At 46.3% G+C, this 19,735-nt stretch overlaps 1 protein-coding gene across 1 annotated transcript in view; it reads left to right on the top strand.

The window, feature by feature from the left end:
• Positions 1-19,735, top strand: part of LRRC75A (leucine rich repeat containing 75A) — a 192,565-nt gene that overhangs the window by 47,867 nt on the left and 124,963 nt on the right. The window contains exon 2 of the mRNA XM_073315474.1: positions 13,821-13,949. Coding sequence (XP_073171575.1) covers positions 13,821-13,949 — 129 coding nt within the window. The remainder of the gene's footprint in view (positions 1-13,820; positions 13,950-19,735) is intronic.

Genomic DNA, 19,735 nt, shown 5'->3' with positions numbered 1-19,735 from the left:
AAATGGCTTAATAAGGGGAAATGCGTTTGACACCCAGTGTTTAAAGATCTTCGCGACTTTGGGAGGTATTACCTGCTCATGCACGAAAACTCAGTGCTAAGCATCACAAGCCAATTGCCAAACCATTATTTGGTGCTGTGCTGTAATCTTTGAGAGCGGATGGGAACAGCAAGCTTGGTTTGAGTGGCATTAGATGAGACAGGCTGATTTTATTGATCCTGAATGGCTTGTCTCCTTTGTTTCCATCGGTGGCATAGCAGGTGCTGTATCTGTCTCATTTTCCTGGTGAAACCGATGGTGATCTCTGACTGTAAGCTGTTTGGGCCAGAAACTGTCTTTTTGTTCAGTGTGTGCCCAGGTGCAGGGGGTCCTGGTTCACGCCTGGGACTCCTAGGTGCTATGGAGATAGTACCACTAATTTCCTGTAATCGTGACCGTTGCTTTGAAAACTCTCTCTAATTATTTTCCCCATTGAGAGTGAAAGAACTATTTAAATGTTGCCCCATCCATGAGCGACTTGACCTGCAGCTTAGTGGTTATTGACAGCTTATCAGAATGTCGACTTTCCAAGTGCAAACTTTTATCTGATTTTGTGGCTGGGTTTTGTCTGTCTTTGACAGCTACTCCCTTTGTCCGAATTCAGTTCAGATTAGTATGGTCCGTCTTGTGATTGATTCAGGAGAGATGCTGGCATGTGGCTCTTGCTGGAGAATTGGGTAAGGGCTGGGACTCTCCTCCTATGACCTCTGTGCTGGGGTTTGGCTCTCAGTCCCATCTGATAGCTCTAGGTCTCCTCACTCTTTGGGCCCTGTCCTGGGTTTCAAAACCCACAAGCTCTGAAATCTGGGCCGAGGCAAATAGTGGGGATCTGATGTGTTCTATGAAATCAATTAACAGACCTTTGGAAAAGGCTTTAATTTTCAAACTGGTTTTCTATTGGTACAAGACACTTAGTCCGAAACATTTGAGAACCCACGGTACACAAACAGACGAAATGTACAACTGATGATCTAATCTTGCCTGAAGAGAAACTGGGCGTTTTGAGGTGAGGAATCGATCAGTCTCTTTCTCTGCATATCTTGTCTTGATTTGCAAAGTTATAGTAATAGATATTGGAGATGGAAAAGGTCTGTTGGATCTGGTCTGCTCCCTCCAGTGCAGGATTTTCTCCTGTTGTCAAGGCTCTGTGGCAGGCTGCTCTTAAATTCTGTCTTGTATAATGCATCCCCCCGCCCCATCACAGTAATATCTGAACACTTTTCAATCTAACTTTTTTATCTAGACGCAGGGCAGTTATCCCCATTGTACAGATGGGAACTGAGGTTCTGAGAGACTAAGTGACTTGGCCAACATCACAGGAAGTCTGTGGCAGGGAATTGAAACTTGGTCCCTTAGGTCCCAGGCTAGCACCCTAACCACTGGACTATCTATCCTTCCTTTCAATGCTCTGATATGGCAGATTGGAAATGCTTCATTTCAGTCTCAAAAATTGAGATTTTAAAATGAGTTAAATATGAAAATGAATAATATCATTGGGCCCGTAGCCCCTGTATTATTGCCATTGCAATTAAATCCCCCCCAGAGAGGCATGAGAGCAAGTTTGGGATTGTGATGTGTGACTATAACTGGAGGTTGTTGAACAATTCCTGTTGTCTTGCTCAGATTAGCTTTCAGTATTCCCTTGGGAACCTATTACAGGTTTTAATAGCTCTCTCACGATCATCCTAAAATTTCCTTTTCTTGGTTTCATCCCATTGCTCCTAGTTGTGTCCTTTGTTTTTTGTCATGGCAACAACTGGGAAAAGCTGTGATGTTCTCCTAAGTGTAATACCGGAGGGCCAGGGAGCAGTGAGAGAGTGGTAGAGGGAAAATATATAAGCCCTAGGCTAATTAAGGCGTGGTTCCCTTAGACTTGGGAGGGTGGCTACAGGTTAATTGGAGTACCTGTAGTCAATTAAGGCCCTGTCAGGAACCTAATAAAACCCCCTGCTTCAGGCAGTCAGAGAGAAGGAGGAAGGAGAGAGGACTGGAGCTTGGAGGTGTGTTTTGAAAAACCAGAGAACCCGAAAACCCAGGGAGACCCTGCCCCAGCAGGGCCAGGAGACTCCCTTCCCCAGCGTCTAAGGACCAAAGGTACCCCACCCAAAGAGGAAGAGGGGAAGAACCTGCAGGGGATGAGAGGGGCTGGGGCTCAGAGTGAGGAGCAAACCCCGACCCCTCCCCTGCTTCCCTCCTCTACCACCTTCCCGGACCACTAGCAGGGCCCTCGGTGCCCCAAGAGCAGGGGCAAGGGGTGGCATCTTAGCCCCACCCCCCTCCAAGAAAAGTGCAGAACCCACGATACTAACATCGGCCATCTTGTCACATAAGGAAAAAATGCCAAATTCTATGAAATTTTTCAGGCCAGGTCTTCATAATCCCATACTGGTTACTTCTTCTCATGATCATGTTGATTGCTGTGCACCAGCTCTTCCCTAGTTAAGGTTGGGATCCTTGAGCAGTCTAGTGCAGTCTTTGTTCAGTTACTTTACAAAGGCTAGAAGTTAGGATTATGGGACAGTAATTACCAGGATTACCCACATCATGCTTTTTGAAGAGAAGCATCACATTTACTTTCCTTCTGTTTTCTGGAACCTCCCTAGTTCTCCATGAGTTATTTTTTAAAAATCTGTACGGCATGTAAAGCATTATATTAGAGCTAGGTGTTATTGTTTTGTTCATTTGCTACTTCCCTTAATACCCCCAGATGCATGTTGTATAGATTTAAAATTTCCAAGTAATCCCCTGAGTGCTCTTTATCAATAGCTGTTTTTATAAGGCCTTCCTAACTGCCTTTCATTATTTCTTTTGTTAAAGTCAGATTTTGAAAAAGGACTTCAGATTTTCAGCCAGTTTTTGAGTTCTTGTTCATTTCATCCCCCATGCTGGTTCTTTTAATGAGCCCTCTTTCCACCCCAAGATATCTTAAAAGCCCCTTTATATTCCTCCTTTGGATGCTTTTATCTAATATTAACTCTTTCTGCCTTTTTTTTTTTTTTTTTTTGCTGTGTGTATGTGTTCCCTACAAGCCTTAGATCTCAGAACAGTCTCGCATGAAGTCACATTAGCCACTACTTCTTCCTTGTTTATTTCAAAGTAAATGTATTCCATTATGCCTTTAATTATGGCGTCTCGGAAGATTTCCCAGACTTCTTCCATACTGATGATGGGTTTTAGTACTTCCTCCAACTGGACCTTTATTAGATTTCTTGATTACTCTCAATTTGCTTTCCTGACATCTAATACCCCTACACTGCTGCATTCTGTTGAATACAAGTAGCTTGTGGTGAGAGGCTATAAGATTCTCTGTTGGTTCCTGCAAGTTGGTGAACTATCCAGAATGGCTTCCTGGGGCCTCTGCTTTGTCTTAGCATTATAAAGTTAGATCAAAAATGAAACAAGGGTCAAATAATATTGTAGGGAAAGAGGAGGAGCAAAATGAGTCTAATGGGACTGCCACAGTTTCACCTCGTCCCAAAGTAATTTCCCCTCTCTGATGTTCAGTTCCTGCAGAGCAAATGTACGTTCTGATCTTTCACAGATGTGTTCAGAAGCTTGCAAAATTCAATAAGACAATGTCAGTGTGCAAGTTTCTTAGAGGCAACATCAGAAACTACAGGGCACGTTCTAAGGTTTATTAAATGGAGAGCAGGCTAGCTGGCAAAGGACTCTGGTAACCAGACGACAGACTCTAATAATAATAATTAATAATTAATTTAATAACGATAAATATGAACAGCAGCGAGCGCTTCCTTGTAGTGAGGCAGGCGCTCTTTATATCCAGTTGTGGCTCTGGGTTGCTTTCAACTGGTTAAACAGGCCTGATTCTCTCTCTGTTTGTATGCTTAGTTAATCCCAAATCCTCTTTGACTTTGGCATTAGCGCTGGGTGCATAACACGCAGAGAGAGACTTCAGTGAATGTGGTTCTCTGACGTACTTGGAAACTACCTCAGTCTCCTCCTCCAAAAGCCAGCTGCAGATGTTGTCAACTTGAGACAGATCAGGGGTGCGGAGATGTTCCTGTTTCCTATCCCCAGATACAGACACTGCCCCCCCCCGAACCTTCTCACACACCAACCTGGCTCAGCAAAGTGAGGGGTTTGTGTGTGCTCACAACAGAAAAAGAATGCTCTGTACATTCGGAGATGGTTGTGTTCTGACTGGCTGATCACCACATTTGTTCTTAACCCAGGCGCCTCTCCTGTTTGTAAATTGTATTTGCTACCCCGGTGGGTGTCACTTACGGAAAGGGGAAGATGCTGGGAATCTGAATGTGCTGAAAGGAAAATTAACGATTCCAGTCAAACTCGGGTGTTTTTCTCCAAAGTCAGAGATTAGTGATTTGCTGCTGCCAGCATGAACTGGTGTTAAGTTATTAAATTGCAGATGAGCTCATTGCTTGGACTCATTGCTTGTGTGGCTTTAAAATATTGCACATGGATGGGCTGGAGGCGAGGGACGATGCTGGAGTAGCAGGGAGATTTATGGAGCAGCTGAGAGATGCATCTGTGGTAAAGGCAGGGGAAGGCTTCCTGTAAAAGCTTCACTCTCTCCCAGGAGAGTGGGTGTCCTAGCATCATTGGTTTTATTTTTCTACTTCTAAAATTTAGCTTAAGGAGAATTGCCAGGTTTTTGAGATGCATAAAAAGAAGTGGCATGATAGTAAGCCTGCTTTCATCCCAAAAGATCCTGGGGTGCCAAAAGCTGTATGTCCACGGATCACTCTACCCAGCCCTGAAAATAAGCTTCCCCTGAGGTCAGCCAGTGGCAGTCAGTCATTCTTTGCTAGTCACACCCTATGACTGTTGAGAAGACCTTACTCAATGTTTGCTGAGTCCTAACATTTCACACTGGCAAAGTGTGTCATGTCTCCCCTGTGGACCAGCCAGTGGATAACAGCCTATTATTGCTGCCAGCTCTAAGGATTATTTTTTCTAACTTGAACTGTAGAGGTTTTTGCTATGGATCTTCAGGTCTTGAATTCAAACTTGATTACTCTTGTAATTGTTACTTACTCCTGCAAACTCCCATTGTCCTCAGCAGGGAATTTTTCCTGAGGAAACACTGAGCTCGAGAATTTCTGCATGGTGTTTTTGTTTTGTTTTTTTTTAAAGGGGAACTGAAGGGTAACTTATGCAATTAAAATGACAGAGAGAGGGATCTACGAAGCATGGATGGATAATAATAATGGGAGCCTTCCCTAATGCCTAAGCCATGCTGCAAGCTCAGGAAACAGATTGTGTAGGATATACCCTAAATTTTGATCCTAATAGCGGGTTCCCTCTAAATTCAGGCAAAATACAAGCAGACCTCACCCTCAGTCCCTGTCTTTCTGTTTTGGGTAAAGGCTTTCCCAGCCTCAAATGGGGGCCCAAAATCTTGAAACTCATGTTGAATTTCTACTTGGGCAAAACTCTGCCTTGCCACAGAAGGGAATTGCCTGCCACTTCTCCAGTAGGGCAGCAGGGAATCCCCAGCCACAATAGGTTGTGGGGTGAGGGAGGTTGTTCCTGCTGATGTAACTTACAGCAGCTTGAAGGCTTTGCTAAGTTACTCTGAGGGTTGGGTCACCCCGGCCGCTTGCCAGCTCCGTGTCTGGGATCGCAGAAGGGCGGTTGAGTCACTTCTCTCCTTCCCCCTGGGTCCTGCGCTGAGATCAGCTCAGCTGGACCCGAAGATCTATATCAGGGGTGGCCAACCTGGGGGCTCCGGAGCCAGTTGCAGCTCTTCAGAAGTTAATATGCGGCTCCTTGTCTAGGCACCGACTCCGGGGCTGGAGCTACAGGCGCCAACTTTCCACTGTGCCAGGGGGTGCTCATTGCTCGACCCCTAACTCTGCCACAGGCCCTGCCCCCCACTCCACCCCTTCCCCCCCCACCGAGCCTGCCATGCCCTCGGTTCTCCCCCACCGAGCCTCCTGCATGCCACGGAACAGCTGATCGGGAGGTGAGGGGGAGGCGCTGATCGGTGGGGCTGCCGGTGGGCGGGAGGCACTGGGAGCGGGGGCAGGGGGGAGCTGATGGGGGGCTGCTGAACTATTACTGTGGCTCTTTGGCAATGTACATTGGTAAATTCTGGCTCCTTCTCAGGCTCAGGTTGGCCGCCCCGATCTAGATGTTTAAATCTTGGTATTTATACCTGAAGTTACCAAGGATCTTTGTGACGTGTTACCATAGTACATCCAGCATTTCCATCTCTTGAGGGTCCCGCAACATCCCTCCACTTTGCCAGTCCACGTAATCACATAACCTGGTCCCTTTGACCACTTCTCATTCACAGCCAGTCATTCGGAGTGCAGGTGCAGAGTTCTCACCAGCTATTGGTTCCTGTTGACTAGCACGTTGCTCCCTACCGCTGTGGTGTGCTGCGTGCAGAAGCTGAAAGAAGAAGAAGCCGTTGCGGTTGGCAGAGGTTGGAAGGGAGCAGCGTGCCAGTAGAAAGGGCGTTATAGAACCACTGGGAAACGGTCTCTATTAAGGTTGCACTCTTCCAGGGACAGAGGGCTCAACCTTTGTTTTGCACAATTTGTGTCAAAAGCACGAACAATGTGTCAACCAGTTGAAACCAAAATAGTCCACCTGCCGATTGTCTTGCTACAGCCTCAGACTCCAATACCCGGCAGAGCATTTGCAAGTGCAAAATCTGCAAGAGGTCTTTGGAGAAAGCACAGTTTTTCCATGGAAAGGTTAATCTCTCTCTTTCTCTCTCATTCCTAAATGGAACTTGAACATGCAAAATGTTCTGTGGTCTAGTAACTGCACAGGGCCTAAACAGGTCGGTTGTAGAATCCCCTCCCCTCTCAAAAGTCTAGCTCTAGAACCCATGCAGTTCTAAGTTCTAGAACACATTTCCAAAGTGGTTATAGGCCTTTAGAATCTGCATGGTTTGAAGTGGCTCTGAATTCTAGAAACTACTCCACTCAAATGATTATCGCTTCTATGTGATGTAGCACTGATCCATTTCACCTTTTAGACCAGTATTTCCTAGGGACCAGCTTGCTGCCTTTCTAAACTGTGTCTTGGGAGATCTCAGGGGACGGCGCCAGTCCATGGACCAGTCGTTGAGAAACCCTGATCTAGAATACACATGGTTATGTTCTAGGCTCTTAACTCAATCTGGTTTTGAACAGTTGTTGTAGGACTTCTGTTTTTCTTTTAAAAAAAAACAAAACCCCACAACCTCTAGAAACTATATAACTAAATAACTCTTTAATAATTAGGAGTTGGGTCTTCCTCCTTGTCTAATTAAAAGCAAACACTGTAGTGTAGCCTCATTAAGTATTTGCAGTGCAGTATATAAGATCATCCATTATTTCTATATCTCGGAGCTCTGTGGGTATAATTAAGAATAGTTTAGTTTTGTTTTTTTTAAAGTACCAACATGAAAGTGGCCATAAGATAGATCATTGGTGTGTGTAATTTTTTTTTTTTTTTTAAAAACAAGCTAAGTCGTTTATAAGCAACAGGCGCGCTAACTGGTTAACTTAAATTTTTTGGTACTCCCATGAAATTAAAAACAGCCCAACAGATTTTGATTTTAAGCTGTATAATTCCCCACTCTCTGGGCTGAGGCTATTCGTGCCAAGTTTCAGCCTGGAGTCCATATTTTTTACTGCATTGGAAGATTTTCCAGTGAAAATGCCAGCAGAGCAGAAACTTAACTCCATCAGTGCCAGGATCACGCACCTAAATTCTGCAAACGGCAGAACCGTTTCATTGCTACTTCCAGTCTGAGCCTCCCAGTTCCACTCCACTCAGGATCCCTCCATAACTGCCAACTTCCTGAGTTCAGTGTCTTAACAAAACTAATGAAGTAAGGGCAGACGCTTGCTTCCAGCCTGCAGGGTCACACAGCATCACTGCTTGCAAAGGATTTGCTTCCCCACGAGCCATTTATCTGGCTGAAGCATTTCCAAGCTTAGTGGTTCATGCTGAATTGGAACCAGCGCTGAGTCATTATTCACTTACACTTTCTTTATTAAAGCACTGGGGACGCTTTGATTTCAGTTATTAACAACTTCCATGTGTGGCTGCCTGCGGGGTGCTGCCAGCTGCTGCCCTTTCAACAGGCTTTTGGATCATTTTAAATCATTGTTAGTGGTCGGAGACTGTGTGTTGTGGCAAGGAGCACGGGGACTAGATGGTCAGGACTCCTCCTGGGTTCTGGTTCTTCTACCTGACTTAGGCCTGGTCTTCCCTTGAAAGTTGTATTGATTTTCACTTGTCTAGTTATACCAGCACAGCTCCTAGAGTGGATGCCGTTAGACCAGTATAAAGATATCTTGTATGGTATATTTATTCCTCTTCCCATATGGCAGCGTCGCTCAAGTTTGGCCTGGCTGAGAAGTGCATGGGACTGTGGACTGGGTGGTCCCCCTGGCTCTACGGGCTGTTGCAATAGTTATACCAGTATAAGGCTATGTCTATACCATAGGGATTATAGCAGTGAATCTATGGTCCCATAGCTAGGTTGGCATGATGCTGTGATGTATGGAAGGTGGTTTTCTGGCTCTGTTAGGAACCCCACCTTCCTGCGTGATGGGAGCTGGGTTGACGGAAGCATTCTTCCATCAACCTAGTTGCGCCGGGGTTTAGATTGGCGCTCCGACTGTGCATTTTTCACACCGCAGCTGAGCGCCGTGGCTATGTTGACTCAGCTTTAAGCATCGACTGGGCCCAAGTCACCCTTACACTGGACTAGCAGCACCCAACTAAGGAGGTTGTATGGCTTTAACTATACAGGAAGTTAAAGCGGGTACAAACTTCTAGTGTAGACAAGGCCTATAATTTGACTTTGGGCAAGTCAGGTCCTTGCTCTAACCCAGGGTATCCTACAGCAGCCTACCTGCTCCCTGCAATTCACCACATCGGCCTTCGTGGGTATGTCTACACTGAGACCGACTCGGGCTCTCGGGGTTTGTACTACTGGACTAAAAACAGCAGTGCAGATGTTCCCGCTCTGGGTGGAGCCCCAGCTTAGAGACCACCCCCCCGTCCCCTCAACCATCGCTGGGTCTCAGAGCTGAGCGGAGCCTGCGTCTGTAGACCGGGGCTCTGAGACTTGCTGCTGGCAGTGTTTTTTGTTGGCAGTGTAGACATACCCTTTAAGGACCAGGTGCTCTTCAGCGTCTCAACTGAGTCCTAGCCCCACAGTCTCAGCTGGGAGGCAGCTGATTTAGTCACAGGTAGGGCTGGGCTCATCTCCCCCTTAAAGGGGCCAGTCACCCTGTGATGATACCATTGTGATTCACTAGCATTCGACATCCACTTTGTACTGGTGTGAATGCGCAAGGATCAGGGCAGTTGAGAAACAGGCCCAATCTTTTACGCAGTTCATCTTTTTCCTGTTGCCTAGGACAGATCTCACTGTTCACTGTGTTCAAAGTGCCGAATAAACATTATCTAATAATCGTCACAGAAATCCCTTGTGAGATGTATGTGTGTTATCTCCAGTTTATGGATGGGGAATCCAGAGGCAGAGAGAGGTTAAATGACATGCTAAAAGTGGTTTTAAAAATGACACAACTTCTGCTTCCATGTGCAATGTTTTTGGAAAACTAAATGCAATAGTGATCTGTGTCATTTCATGCATTCCTGTGGTAGGCACAGTGTATCTGCTCTATTCATATCCAGATGGTGCCTCTTGCTACCTTCCTACTTACAACTAGTTTTACCAACTTTGTGGGAGTTAACGTCTATCTTCTATGTGTCAAAAGAGAAAAACAGAGTGACTCTCATTCAGGTGCATAATTTACTGCACAAAATCCATTGGTCCAAGTGCTTTCAGGAGAACCAGCCCAAACATGGCAGGACAGAGCTTGCTGTTGCTTCCCGGTTTGCTTACCTGTATGTGTAACGCTCCTACAGCTACTCTGCTGGCTGCTGCGTTAACATCCCTTTGTATTTCCGTTGGGCCTTGAGTCTAGATGAAAGCTGCCGGGTTCCAGGTTCAAGCCTCCCATTTTTGAGAAAAACCAGCTGATTTTTGAGTTTTGCAGGCATCTGAGGCTGACGGATTTAAAGTGTTCTGCCACAGAATCTCTCCTTGCTTGGGATGGAACTTCAGAGGTGAAGTCCATGGAGGACCTGCTGGGTGTAGAATTGTCTCCTGCAAACTGTTAAGCCTTTGATGTATTACAAATGATGAGGGAGATTAATAGCACAGGCAGATGGAGTCTCTGTCAGCCGGCATCTATCTTTGAGAATCTGCTTTGCTTGCTACCCTGGATGGCCGCCCCCTTTTATGAGTTAATTTGCTAGGATCAAGGCTGCCCTTCCATCCGAAAGTCTCCTTTCTTAGATGTGGATCTAGGGTGGGATGGACTTTGATGGGCAAAAGGTTTTTTTGGGGGAGCAGGGAGAACGGTCCTTGTTCTCTTCAGTTTCCTAAATGATTCCATATTAAGCTGTATCTTCAAAAATGTTGGCATGCACACACACACAAGGGCCAGTAAAGAAGGATTTGTGATGTGTCTTCTACAGGGTCCTGAAGCAGAATTATGTACTGGTCTTAGAGAGGCTGTTTCTGCATCCCCTCCCCACCTTAGATCCAGTGGATAAGTTTGGGAATTTCAGCTCTTTTTATTCAAGACCATCTTTTGACTGTCACCTAGCACAACAGGGCCCTGATTCCTCATTTGGGGCCCTCAGTGCTTCTATGATAGATACAATTAATCAGAAAAGCTTTCGTGCTGGATGCCGTCAGTCCATATAGCTGGACTCTGTAGCTTAATTGGCATATCCTAATGTGGCTATGCTTTTAGCTCTACTTACAGCTAATCGAGGGTATAGAATTGTGTCTTTGTCTCAGAAAGTCTCCAGTTCAGTTTCATAGTCCGCCCATATGATATGTGACTTAACCGACAGCTGCTGGAGCGTTACCTTAGCACCTGGAATGTCATTGTCCCTTCTGCTCTACAGCTACTCTTACGCTTTACTCGCCCTTGGAAGGGAAGTCTGTTAGGACAAGCCTGGAGAAACTGCAATAGTTTTCCTGGAGTCTACTTATCTTCTGTCCTTTGCTGAAGAGTTGGTGGTGGTGGTTTGTCTGCTTGCTGGGCTGTAAATTGGCCTTTTATTTTATGTATTTATTTATTTTGGGTGGTTGCTAATTTATACTTTACTGTCGTCCCATTTGAAAAAAGAAAAGCCCCTCTTTTCTCCAAGAGCAACAGGTCACCTGTGCAAAGACTCTCTCTTGCAGTAAAAGCTCCGTTTTTCGAACTCTGAAACAGTTGCCAGGCTGCATTTTGTCACTGGCTGAATTTTAGTGGGAGTTGAATTGATTCCTGTGGATTGTACATAGAGGGTGATTGCAAAGCATTTTGGGAGTCTTTGTGCATGGAAGGACCTATCTAAGGAGCTACGCTTGCCTTTCAGGATCAGAGCACGTTTTTATCTAGTCTGCTAACCTATCTCTGGAAGTGCCCAGCACCTGACCACATCCCTTAGTGTCCTGTCCTAGAGTTCCTCACCCCAGTGTGCTCAAAGTGTGACCCCCGCGATAGGGTGACCAGATAGCAAGTGTGAAAAATCGGAACGGGGGCAGGTAATAGGGTCCTATATAAGACAAAGCCCTGAATATCGGAATATCTGGTCATCCTGTCCAGGGACCCTGCGTCCCACAGAATAAGAGATGTTGAGAAGCAGGCAGTAAGGACGCTGGGGAGGTGGGTGGGGGAGATCCTCTCCCTGCTCTAAAATGGTTGTCCGTGTAAAAGGTTAGCGCCACCTTCTGTGCAGTGTGACTACAAGGGAAATGGCTCCTGACCCTGCAGCTTGTACCCTGAAGCATGCAGCTGATTAGTCTGATCGTTATCCAAGCCGTCACAGCTACCGGCGTGATATGGGGCAGTCAGAATGTCCAGCCCTTTTAAAAGTATCCATGCTGTGCTGCATTGGGTTGTGGTTTTTGTTTTGGTCCTTCCTGATTTTTGTTCTCTCTCTGGAGACGTCCCCTTTGTGTTCCCATCTTGCCCTATTTCCAGAGTACGCTTTGAGGAACGGTCACATGTCTCCATTCCTCCCTGGCCAAGTGTGAGAGCCCCCATCAGCTCCATGAGGGCAAAGGGAGGCTGCCTGTCAGGATCTGAAATGTGCAGTGTCTGACTGATCTGAGTGCACGGGTTGTGTATGTGCTGCTTGGCATCTGGGCTCAGCTGGCAAATGGGTCATCCAGAGGGAGAGCTAGCTGACTTCGCTTGCAAAACCCACAAGAGAAGTCATGAGTTGCAGGATGTCACCATGACTCACTGACACAGACCAGGGGCGGTGTTAGCAGGGCAGCTTTCGGGGGAGCGTAGCAACCTCCCATACTAAATCCAGTGTTAACTCTTAAAGCACCCATTCCATGCTGTCCTGTGAAGGCAGGTGCAGCCAGTGAATTTCCCGCTCTGGCCAGACCCAGGGGTCTGTCGACTGAAGTACTTTACGGAACAGGAGGCAAGTTTGTGTTGGTGTGTGTTGCACTCTGAAGATGGTGCCTAGAAGGACAGCCTATTATCCCAGCTGTGAAAGAGTGTGTGTGTGTGTGTGTGTTCACGAGAGGGCTACAGGCCAAATGGTGACACAACCCCTCACTGGCCTGGATTGAAACCCAGACCCGTCACACCCTAGTTTACAGGCACGGTACCAAGGCGCAGAGAGATTTAAGTGACTTGCCCATGGTCAGACAGAGTCTGTGACAGAGCTGAGAATTGAACCTGAATCTGCAGAATCCCTGCCCAGTGCCCAAACCACAAGGACATCCTTGTTGTATTGAAAGCTGAGCAAAGGGCTTTATCTTACGGAAGTAGCTGCTTTGTTTGTGGAACTCGCTGTAATCTGCCAGTAAGCTTGAGTAGCATGGCAGTATCCTGGGGACCTGCGCTCCAGGGACAAAGGACAGCTAATAGATAAGAGAAGATATCTGAAGTAAATTGAATACACTGTATTTCGGGGGTCGGCAACCTGTGGCACGCGAGCTGATTTTTAGTGGCACTCTGCTGCCAGCCAGGGTCCCAGCTGCCAGCCCTGCTCAGCCCACTGCCGGCCTGGATGGATGGAACCCCTGGCTGGCAGGGGCCAGCGGCTGGGACCGTGGCTGGCAGGGGCCAGCGGACGGAACCCCAGACTGGCAGTGGGCTGAGTGGCTCAGCGCGCTGCCGGCCCAGGTTTCTGGCTGCTGGCACTGCTCAGCCCGCTGCCAGTCTGGGGTTCCTTCGGGGGCCCCTGTAAAAGAAAAATTTATTACTGGCACGCGAAACCTTAAATTAATGAAGACTTGGCACGCCACTTCTGAAAGGTTGCTGACCCCTGCTGTATTTAATCACCCCCCCCCCCATGAAAAGCTAAAGAGAGGAATGGTCAATATACACTAGTGTGTTTAATGGCGTTGTGGGGTTTGTGCTAAAATTCCTTACATTGCTGTGTCTTGGGACACGCTGGGCCAGATTCTGCCTCCCAGTGATCTTACACTGGCATAGTTCTGTAGATTTCAGTGGAGTCACTTGTGGCTTGCCCCTGGATGAGTGAGAGGCATCAAGCCTGCTGAGTATAGTTTACTCAGTGAGTTTATTGCTTATGAAAGGTGCCAGGTTGACAGCCCTGGAGCCTGATGTCTGCTCTCCATAGAACAGGTAAAGCATTGGAGTGCAAGTGTCTCCTCGCCAAGGTACTTAGAGATGGGCACATCTCAGCTCCTTGTCTACCGCCCTGAGACTGCCAACGCAGGTGAATTGTGAGAGATGGGCTGTTGCCATCAGACCTCCTAATGTAACTTACCTTGCTCTTGTTTTCTGCAGGACTTAGGAATGGAATCCACCTCCCTGGATGATGTCCTGTATAGATATGCCAGCTTCCGAAACCTGGTGGATCCAATCACCCATGACTTGATCATCAGTCTCGCTAGATACATCCATTGCCCCAAACCGGTAGGTAACTCGCTCTAACTACCTGACCAAGGCAGTTCTAGTCACTTGATCGTTTGGGAAATGTAGACTTGTTGTAAATGAGAAGCTGTTTTGTTTGTTTGTTTTTTGTTTGTTATAATCAATGCTGCACAAAATACCTTCAGGTTAACACAGATTGTGATCCTCTGAGTAGAGATGTCCTGTTGTGGGGAGAGCGGATCAATGCACAGTACTCTCTGTGAATTGCCAACAACCTGAATGACGTTCATTTAATGCTTAGTTAATTTTGTTCCTTGTTTTTTCATATTCCCTGTTTTTGCTCTTTCCTCCTGTCTCATTTGCTCGAGCAAAGCACCAAGGCACCTACTGTCTGGAACAATACAGGGGTATGGACAGGATGACTTCCTAGGCCTTTTCTATCTCTGATTTCTGCGATGCCTGTCTTTCCTCTTGTCTCTCTAAATGAAGCGAGTACCCAGATGACACATTTCTCGCCCCTGTAAGGAGGGAGGTAGCTGAAATAGAACCCTGTCTTTGCGAGTGTTTGAGTGTGCTGTAAGCAAAGCTGGCAGCATGGGGACCCGGAGAGAGTGGCAGTCAGAAGGAATAGCCTGAGCCGAATAGTCATCGGATGGGGCGATGGGTCTGAACTGTGGTGTCAGAACCGGGATTTGCTTTCCATCCCATCCCATCATATTGGTGGTTTTATCGTGGAGTGGGGGAGAGCTGGCCCTGTGGTGCTCTCTTCAAAGTCAAAAATGGAAACCACATTGTTCAAAGCAGTGTATCAATATTGGACATGTTCGTACGTCAGCTGCAGTTATGGCAGAAACCTTCCTAACCCACCCTGCGTCAGTTTTTGAGGACAACGTGCCTGGTCCTCCACTGGTATAAATTGGAGGAAGTCAATGGGAGCTATGCTGATTTACCCCAGAGGAGGATCTGGCCCTGATGAGTCATGGAAAAGGAGTTGGAATGATGGTTCTAAATTAGGGATGGACAGAAATGGAAGTGATTCTGGTTTTGGACCTCATTAGTCAGGGTGTGTTTTGCAAGAGCGACTGGGATGCAGGCCCCATTTCATCAGCCCCTGCAAAGCTTGGGAGTGTGTGGTTTCCGATGACGACAAAGGACAGATTTTGTGATTATAAGGGATAGCAAACAGATCAAAGCAGATTACTGAGCAAAATAAACAAACATGCAAACTAAGCTGAATTCACTAAAGAAACTGGTTACCAATAGTAATTTCTCACCCTAAATGTTGTTTTAGGCAGGTTGCAGAGTTCCTTGAAGACGAACTGCTTTTGCTTGCAGCTTAAAGCTCCATCTATTTCTCTTCACAGGCCAGACCCCTGTCACAGCCTGGGTGTCAGTCCTTTTCCCCAGATCAGTCTTAGGTGTTTACAGCAGTCATCCTGGGTGGGAGTCCGTGAAGAACCAGAGACCCTGATTAACTCACTCTCCAGCCTTAAATAGGATTTACATATGTCTGGAATCTTTTGTTTCTCTGTTTGATCCCCACCCCCCTTTAGTGGAAAAATACCAGCAGACCAACCTGGTGTCCAGTGCCAGGTGACATGGTCACCTGACCCTGCAGTGTCAAAGTAGCATCCCAGGAAACTTCTCAGGAAGGAGTGAGAGTCGCATCTTCAAAGTTCTATTGTTCTCCTTAATGGCCCATCCAGGCTGTTTGCATACTGTCCAGCGGGCATTCCCCAGGTGAAAACGCAGTTGTAACTGTTACATAGTCAATATTCCTACTTCCAGATACAGAAATGATACAGGCATACAAATTGGATAATCACATTCAGTAAATCATCACCTTTCCAATGATACCTCACATGCCCCCTCTTGCATAAATTTACATCTTGGTTATGCCCTATTCATATCATAAGCATATTTCTGAAAGAATATTGGGTGTAACATCACTGAGTATAAATGCAATAAAGAGTGTGAGGTTCTCAAATGCTATGGCAATGGGAGACATATTAACACCTAAAATAAATAAATCGATTACTTTCCTCTGCAAAATGTCATTCAGTCTTCAATGGGAAATTTTGGTCACGCAGAGTCGGGAAATGTGAACTAGATTGCAGAGCTGTATGGTTAGTGATAGCTTTCGTTGTAACTGACATTGCTCTGTTTCCTCCAAAAAAAAAATTACTGGCTGGGTTTAATCTTGCCTACATATGGATCAGGACAGGGTGGAGGGGTGGAAGTCAAGGTAATAAATGGGGTAAAGTGGAGATTCAGTCCATCACTGGTGTGTGTGTTTGTTCTCCCACGAGTCGCCTGCCATGGATTAAAGTTTGCTTGGAAACAAAACTAAGCGCATGTTAATTTCAGGAACCAACTCTGTGGGTGCTAACTCGGGTGCCAGCAAAGATACTTTAAATGTCAGCGTTGTTAATCATTTCCATGCTCATTAAAGCATGTAAGAAAGGACAGGAAGGGTCTTGTCTTGAAGATCTGTACAATCTACTCGGAGAAGGCCTGTAGCAACGCAAGGCAAGGTGGAAGGAGAGCAGGCTAAGCTGGCCCGATTGGTTTGATTTTCCTGAAGGGCACTCAGCTTCAAAAGTTCAGGAAACACTGCTCTAAAGGGCAATACCCAGTTTTTTAATCAGAAACCACCACATCCCTGTGGAAGATCATCAGGGCCCCTTGCTGGCTTTATCCCTCTTGGCTAGGCTTTGTTTTAGTCCACTTTCAGAGCTCTGGTTATTGCACTGTTACCCTTTCAGTTCAGGGTCTGTCTAGAACACCCCTATCCTAAGGCTGATCTTTTGGTATTTTACCTCTCAGTTAAAATAAAAACCTAGTGGCTTCTCCAGACTTTGAGTAAACATGAACTTCTGTAGCTGGCCAGAGAAAAGGTTTGCCTTGACTTTCTAATGTCTTCTGCTGCTCAGCACTCTCCAGCAGACACAGTCCATTTATTCCACAGGAGTAAATTCACACCCACAGTGGGGTAAGAGTCTTCCCTTGAGTTGCATGAAGCTAGAGTGCCTCGAATAGAGTCGACCCAGGATCCTAGTTGGGTGAGTTTTCTTAGGCATGTCAGTGTATTTAGTGTCAAGGCTGCAGTGGGGCCTAAGCCATGTAGTCCTGATCTGCCTTAAAATCTAAAGGGCATGAGTTTTGTGATGTCTCTTGTAGGAGCCAGATTCAAACATTCTCCAAATTCTGGCCCTGTTTGGATGCAGGGGTTGCGGTTGGATGCAAGAATGTATAATACAACTCCCCTTAAAGCTGCTCTCCTGATGGGCCTGATCCTGATTTCAGTGAGATTCGTGCAAATGTGGAGTAACTCTAGTGGAGTCATTCCAGATTGGAGTCAGACCTGAAATGTGGTTATCCTGTTGGAATGCATGAACACAAACTAAGCGCTGTCCATTATACAGAAGAGTTGTGCTGGGCCATGCACAGAGACATCACCCATCAGTGTCTGTTGCCCAGTAACAGCTATTGCTGAGTGCCTTGGGCTGTGCTTTTATAGTGAAAGAAGCTCTCAGAAAATCAGTTTTAAACATGAATTCATTCACCGTTGTCTGTTGTTTTCCAGTGACATTTCAGGAGGATATTTGCTAACGATCAAAGACATTTAAATTAGCATTTCTTTCCTCACAACCACCGCCCTGGGGGGCAGGAGGGGGGTTGAGACTTCCCTTTCAATCCCCCACCCCCCACGGGCTGAGGAAAGGTGCCAGGCTGACAGCTCTGAAAAGTGCTCTGTCTAGTCACAGAATGGGTGCAACGTAGGTAAGAGGCAGCGTATGCTTCGTTCTCTGGCATGCCTCAACCCTGACTGAGAGGGGACTGCTCTTCCTGGGTAGAGGGGAGATCAGTTCTCGTGACTCATCTCACCCTGGGCCTTTCTGAGGGGCTGTTTAGTGCTGATCAGAGCTCTGCTTTTATGACGTGGATACGTGATCTCTGGGTGAGGGACTGAGAGAGACTCATTTGACATAGGCGTCGCAGGGGAATGACTTTGGGTCATTGATGGCCTGCTGTAGGTCAGAGGTGTGACGCTCCCTAATAATGTTTTGCACTTGTGGCTAGCCCCTCCCTCGTAGCACGTCAGACGCAAATGAATGAGGTCTCATTGCACTCTGCTCAGGTCAGGGTTGGTTTCCCCATTTCACAGATGGGGACATCAAGGGACAGGGAGGTTTCATGCCCAGAGTCCCATGGGAAGTCAATGAACTATAACCAAAATGCCCTTACTGCTAGTTCTGTGTCTTTATCAAAGGAGCGCCCTACCATAACCTATTACCAGCCGCATCATTCATCCAGCCCCCCAGCCTGTGTGTTGTGACATGACCCTGGATTACAGTTGTTGTTCTGAGTTCCTGACATCACATTAATTTTGATGGTAGCAAATGCTGATGTTACAAATACGGGGTGGGAAGGAACAGTGCAGTCTGGTGGTTATAGTATAGGACTGTGGTTCTGGACTCATCTGTGCCACTGGCTCACTGTGTGACTCTGAGCAGAGCAGCCAACCTCTGTGCCTTTCTGCCTTATTTTTTCTATTAATAATATGAGGAAAGTGATATTTACCCACCTTTATAACGTGTGTTGCAATCTTCAGATGCCGTGGACTTTGTAAGCATGAAGTATTCTTCTTCACTGCAGGATCCAAGCTAAGCTGTGAGCCAGATTCTTCTTATATCCAAATATCTGAAATAATAGCAAAGGAGATGAGAACGATTTGACTGTCAAAGCCAGTGATATTCTGCATTAATGCTCCTTTTTGGCCAGGCTTGCTTCTGAAAATCCCTCTGTATGGGAGCTGAATACATCTGCATCGTATTAAAATATTTTGCAATATCAAAGTGGCTGGGAAGCTCACACTTCACTAATAACGACTCCCAGTATCTGTCGTTACTTAATGTGTTTTGTCCCACGTTCCTGTTTTCTTTGTAATAAGAGATGTTCTTTTGAAAAGCTCTTTTGTAATAACTGTGGGAAAATAGAAAAAGGCTGAAGCAGGAAGAAAATGGCACTTTGTTTTTTTTTGTTTTTTTTTAAGGCTAAAATTGTATAATGGTAACATCTGTGTAATTTTCAGTGACACCATTACTGGCAATCATCACTCAGCACCTCTACATTAGGGGAAGCCAGCAAGACTTAGCAAAAAACAAGTAAGTCTGGAGGATCAGCATGACCTGAAGCTGTAATAAATTAAACTCTTCAAACTGAGAGCTGTTTCCTTGACACTGAGCTCTATGCGCCGGCACTGAGCGTCTAATGGGCCCAACCCTAGTTAAACTGATGTCCATTGCATAAGGGGTGGGATGCTGTCCAGTAATCTACTCTGTATACAAGACCAATGTGCAGAGATGAGGGAGATGAGATCTAGTGGTCTGAGCACAGGCCTAGGGAGGAGAAGTCTCTGAGTTCTAATCCCAGTTATGACATTACAGACTCCCTCTGTAGCCTCTGGCCAGTCACTTTATCTGGGCAAGTAGATGGGGGTACCTCCCTCGTAGAGGTGCCGCCAGAAATAATTAGTGGTTTGTAAAACTCTTTGGAAGATGACTATCTCCGAATTGCTACATCGTTGTGATTCCTGAGGTCCTGTATTAGGCCACTTCTTTCTCTCCTGGATTTCATAGATTGCGAACTCTGAAGATGGGTTTAGCAGATACTGGAATGCAAATCTGCTGTTTCGTAATAGAGGTGGGGAGTGCCTGGAGTGTAGCAGGGGGGATGCCCTGAGCAGGAGCATCAAAACGTCTAAGTGGCTGCCCACCGAGTGTCAATGTGGTGACACAGAAATACATCAGGAAAGCACATTCTGT

Source organism: Lepidochelys kempii, chromosome 17 (genome assembly GCF_965140265.1).
Source record: "Lepidochelys kempii isolate rLepKem1 chromosome 17, rLepKem1.hap2, whole genome shotgun sequence".
NCBI classification, from domain to species: Eukaryota; Metazoa; Chordata; order Testudines; family Cheloniidae; genus Lepidochelys; species Lepidochelys kempii.
The sequence above is the reverse complement of the archived record's forward strand: the minus strand, read 5'-3'. Positions and strand labels throughout refer to the sequence as shown.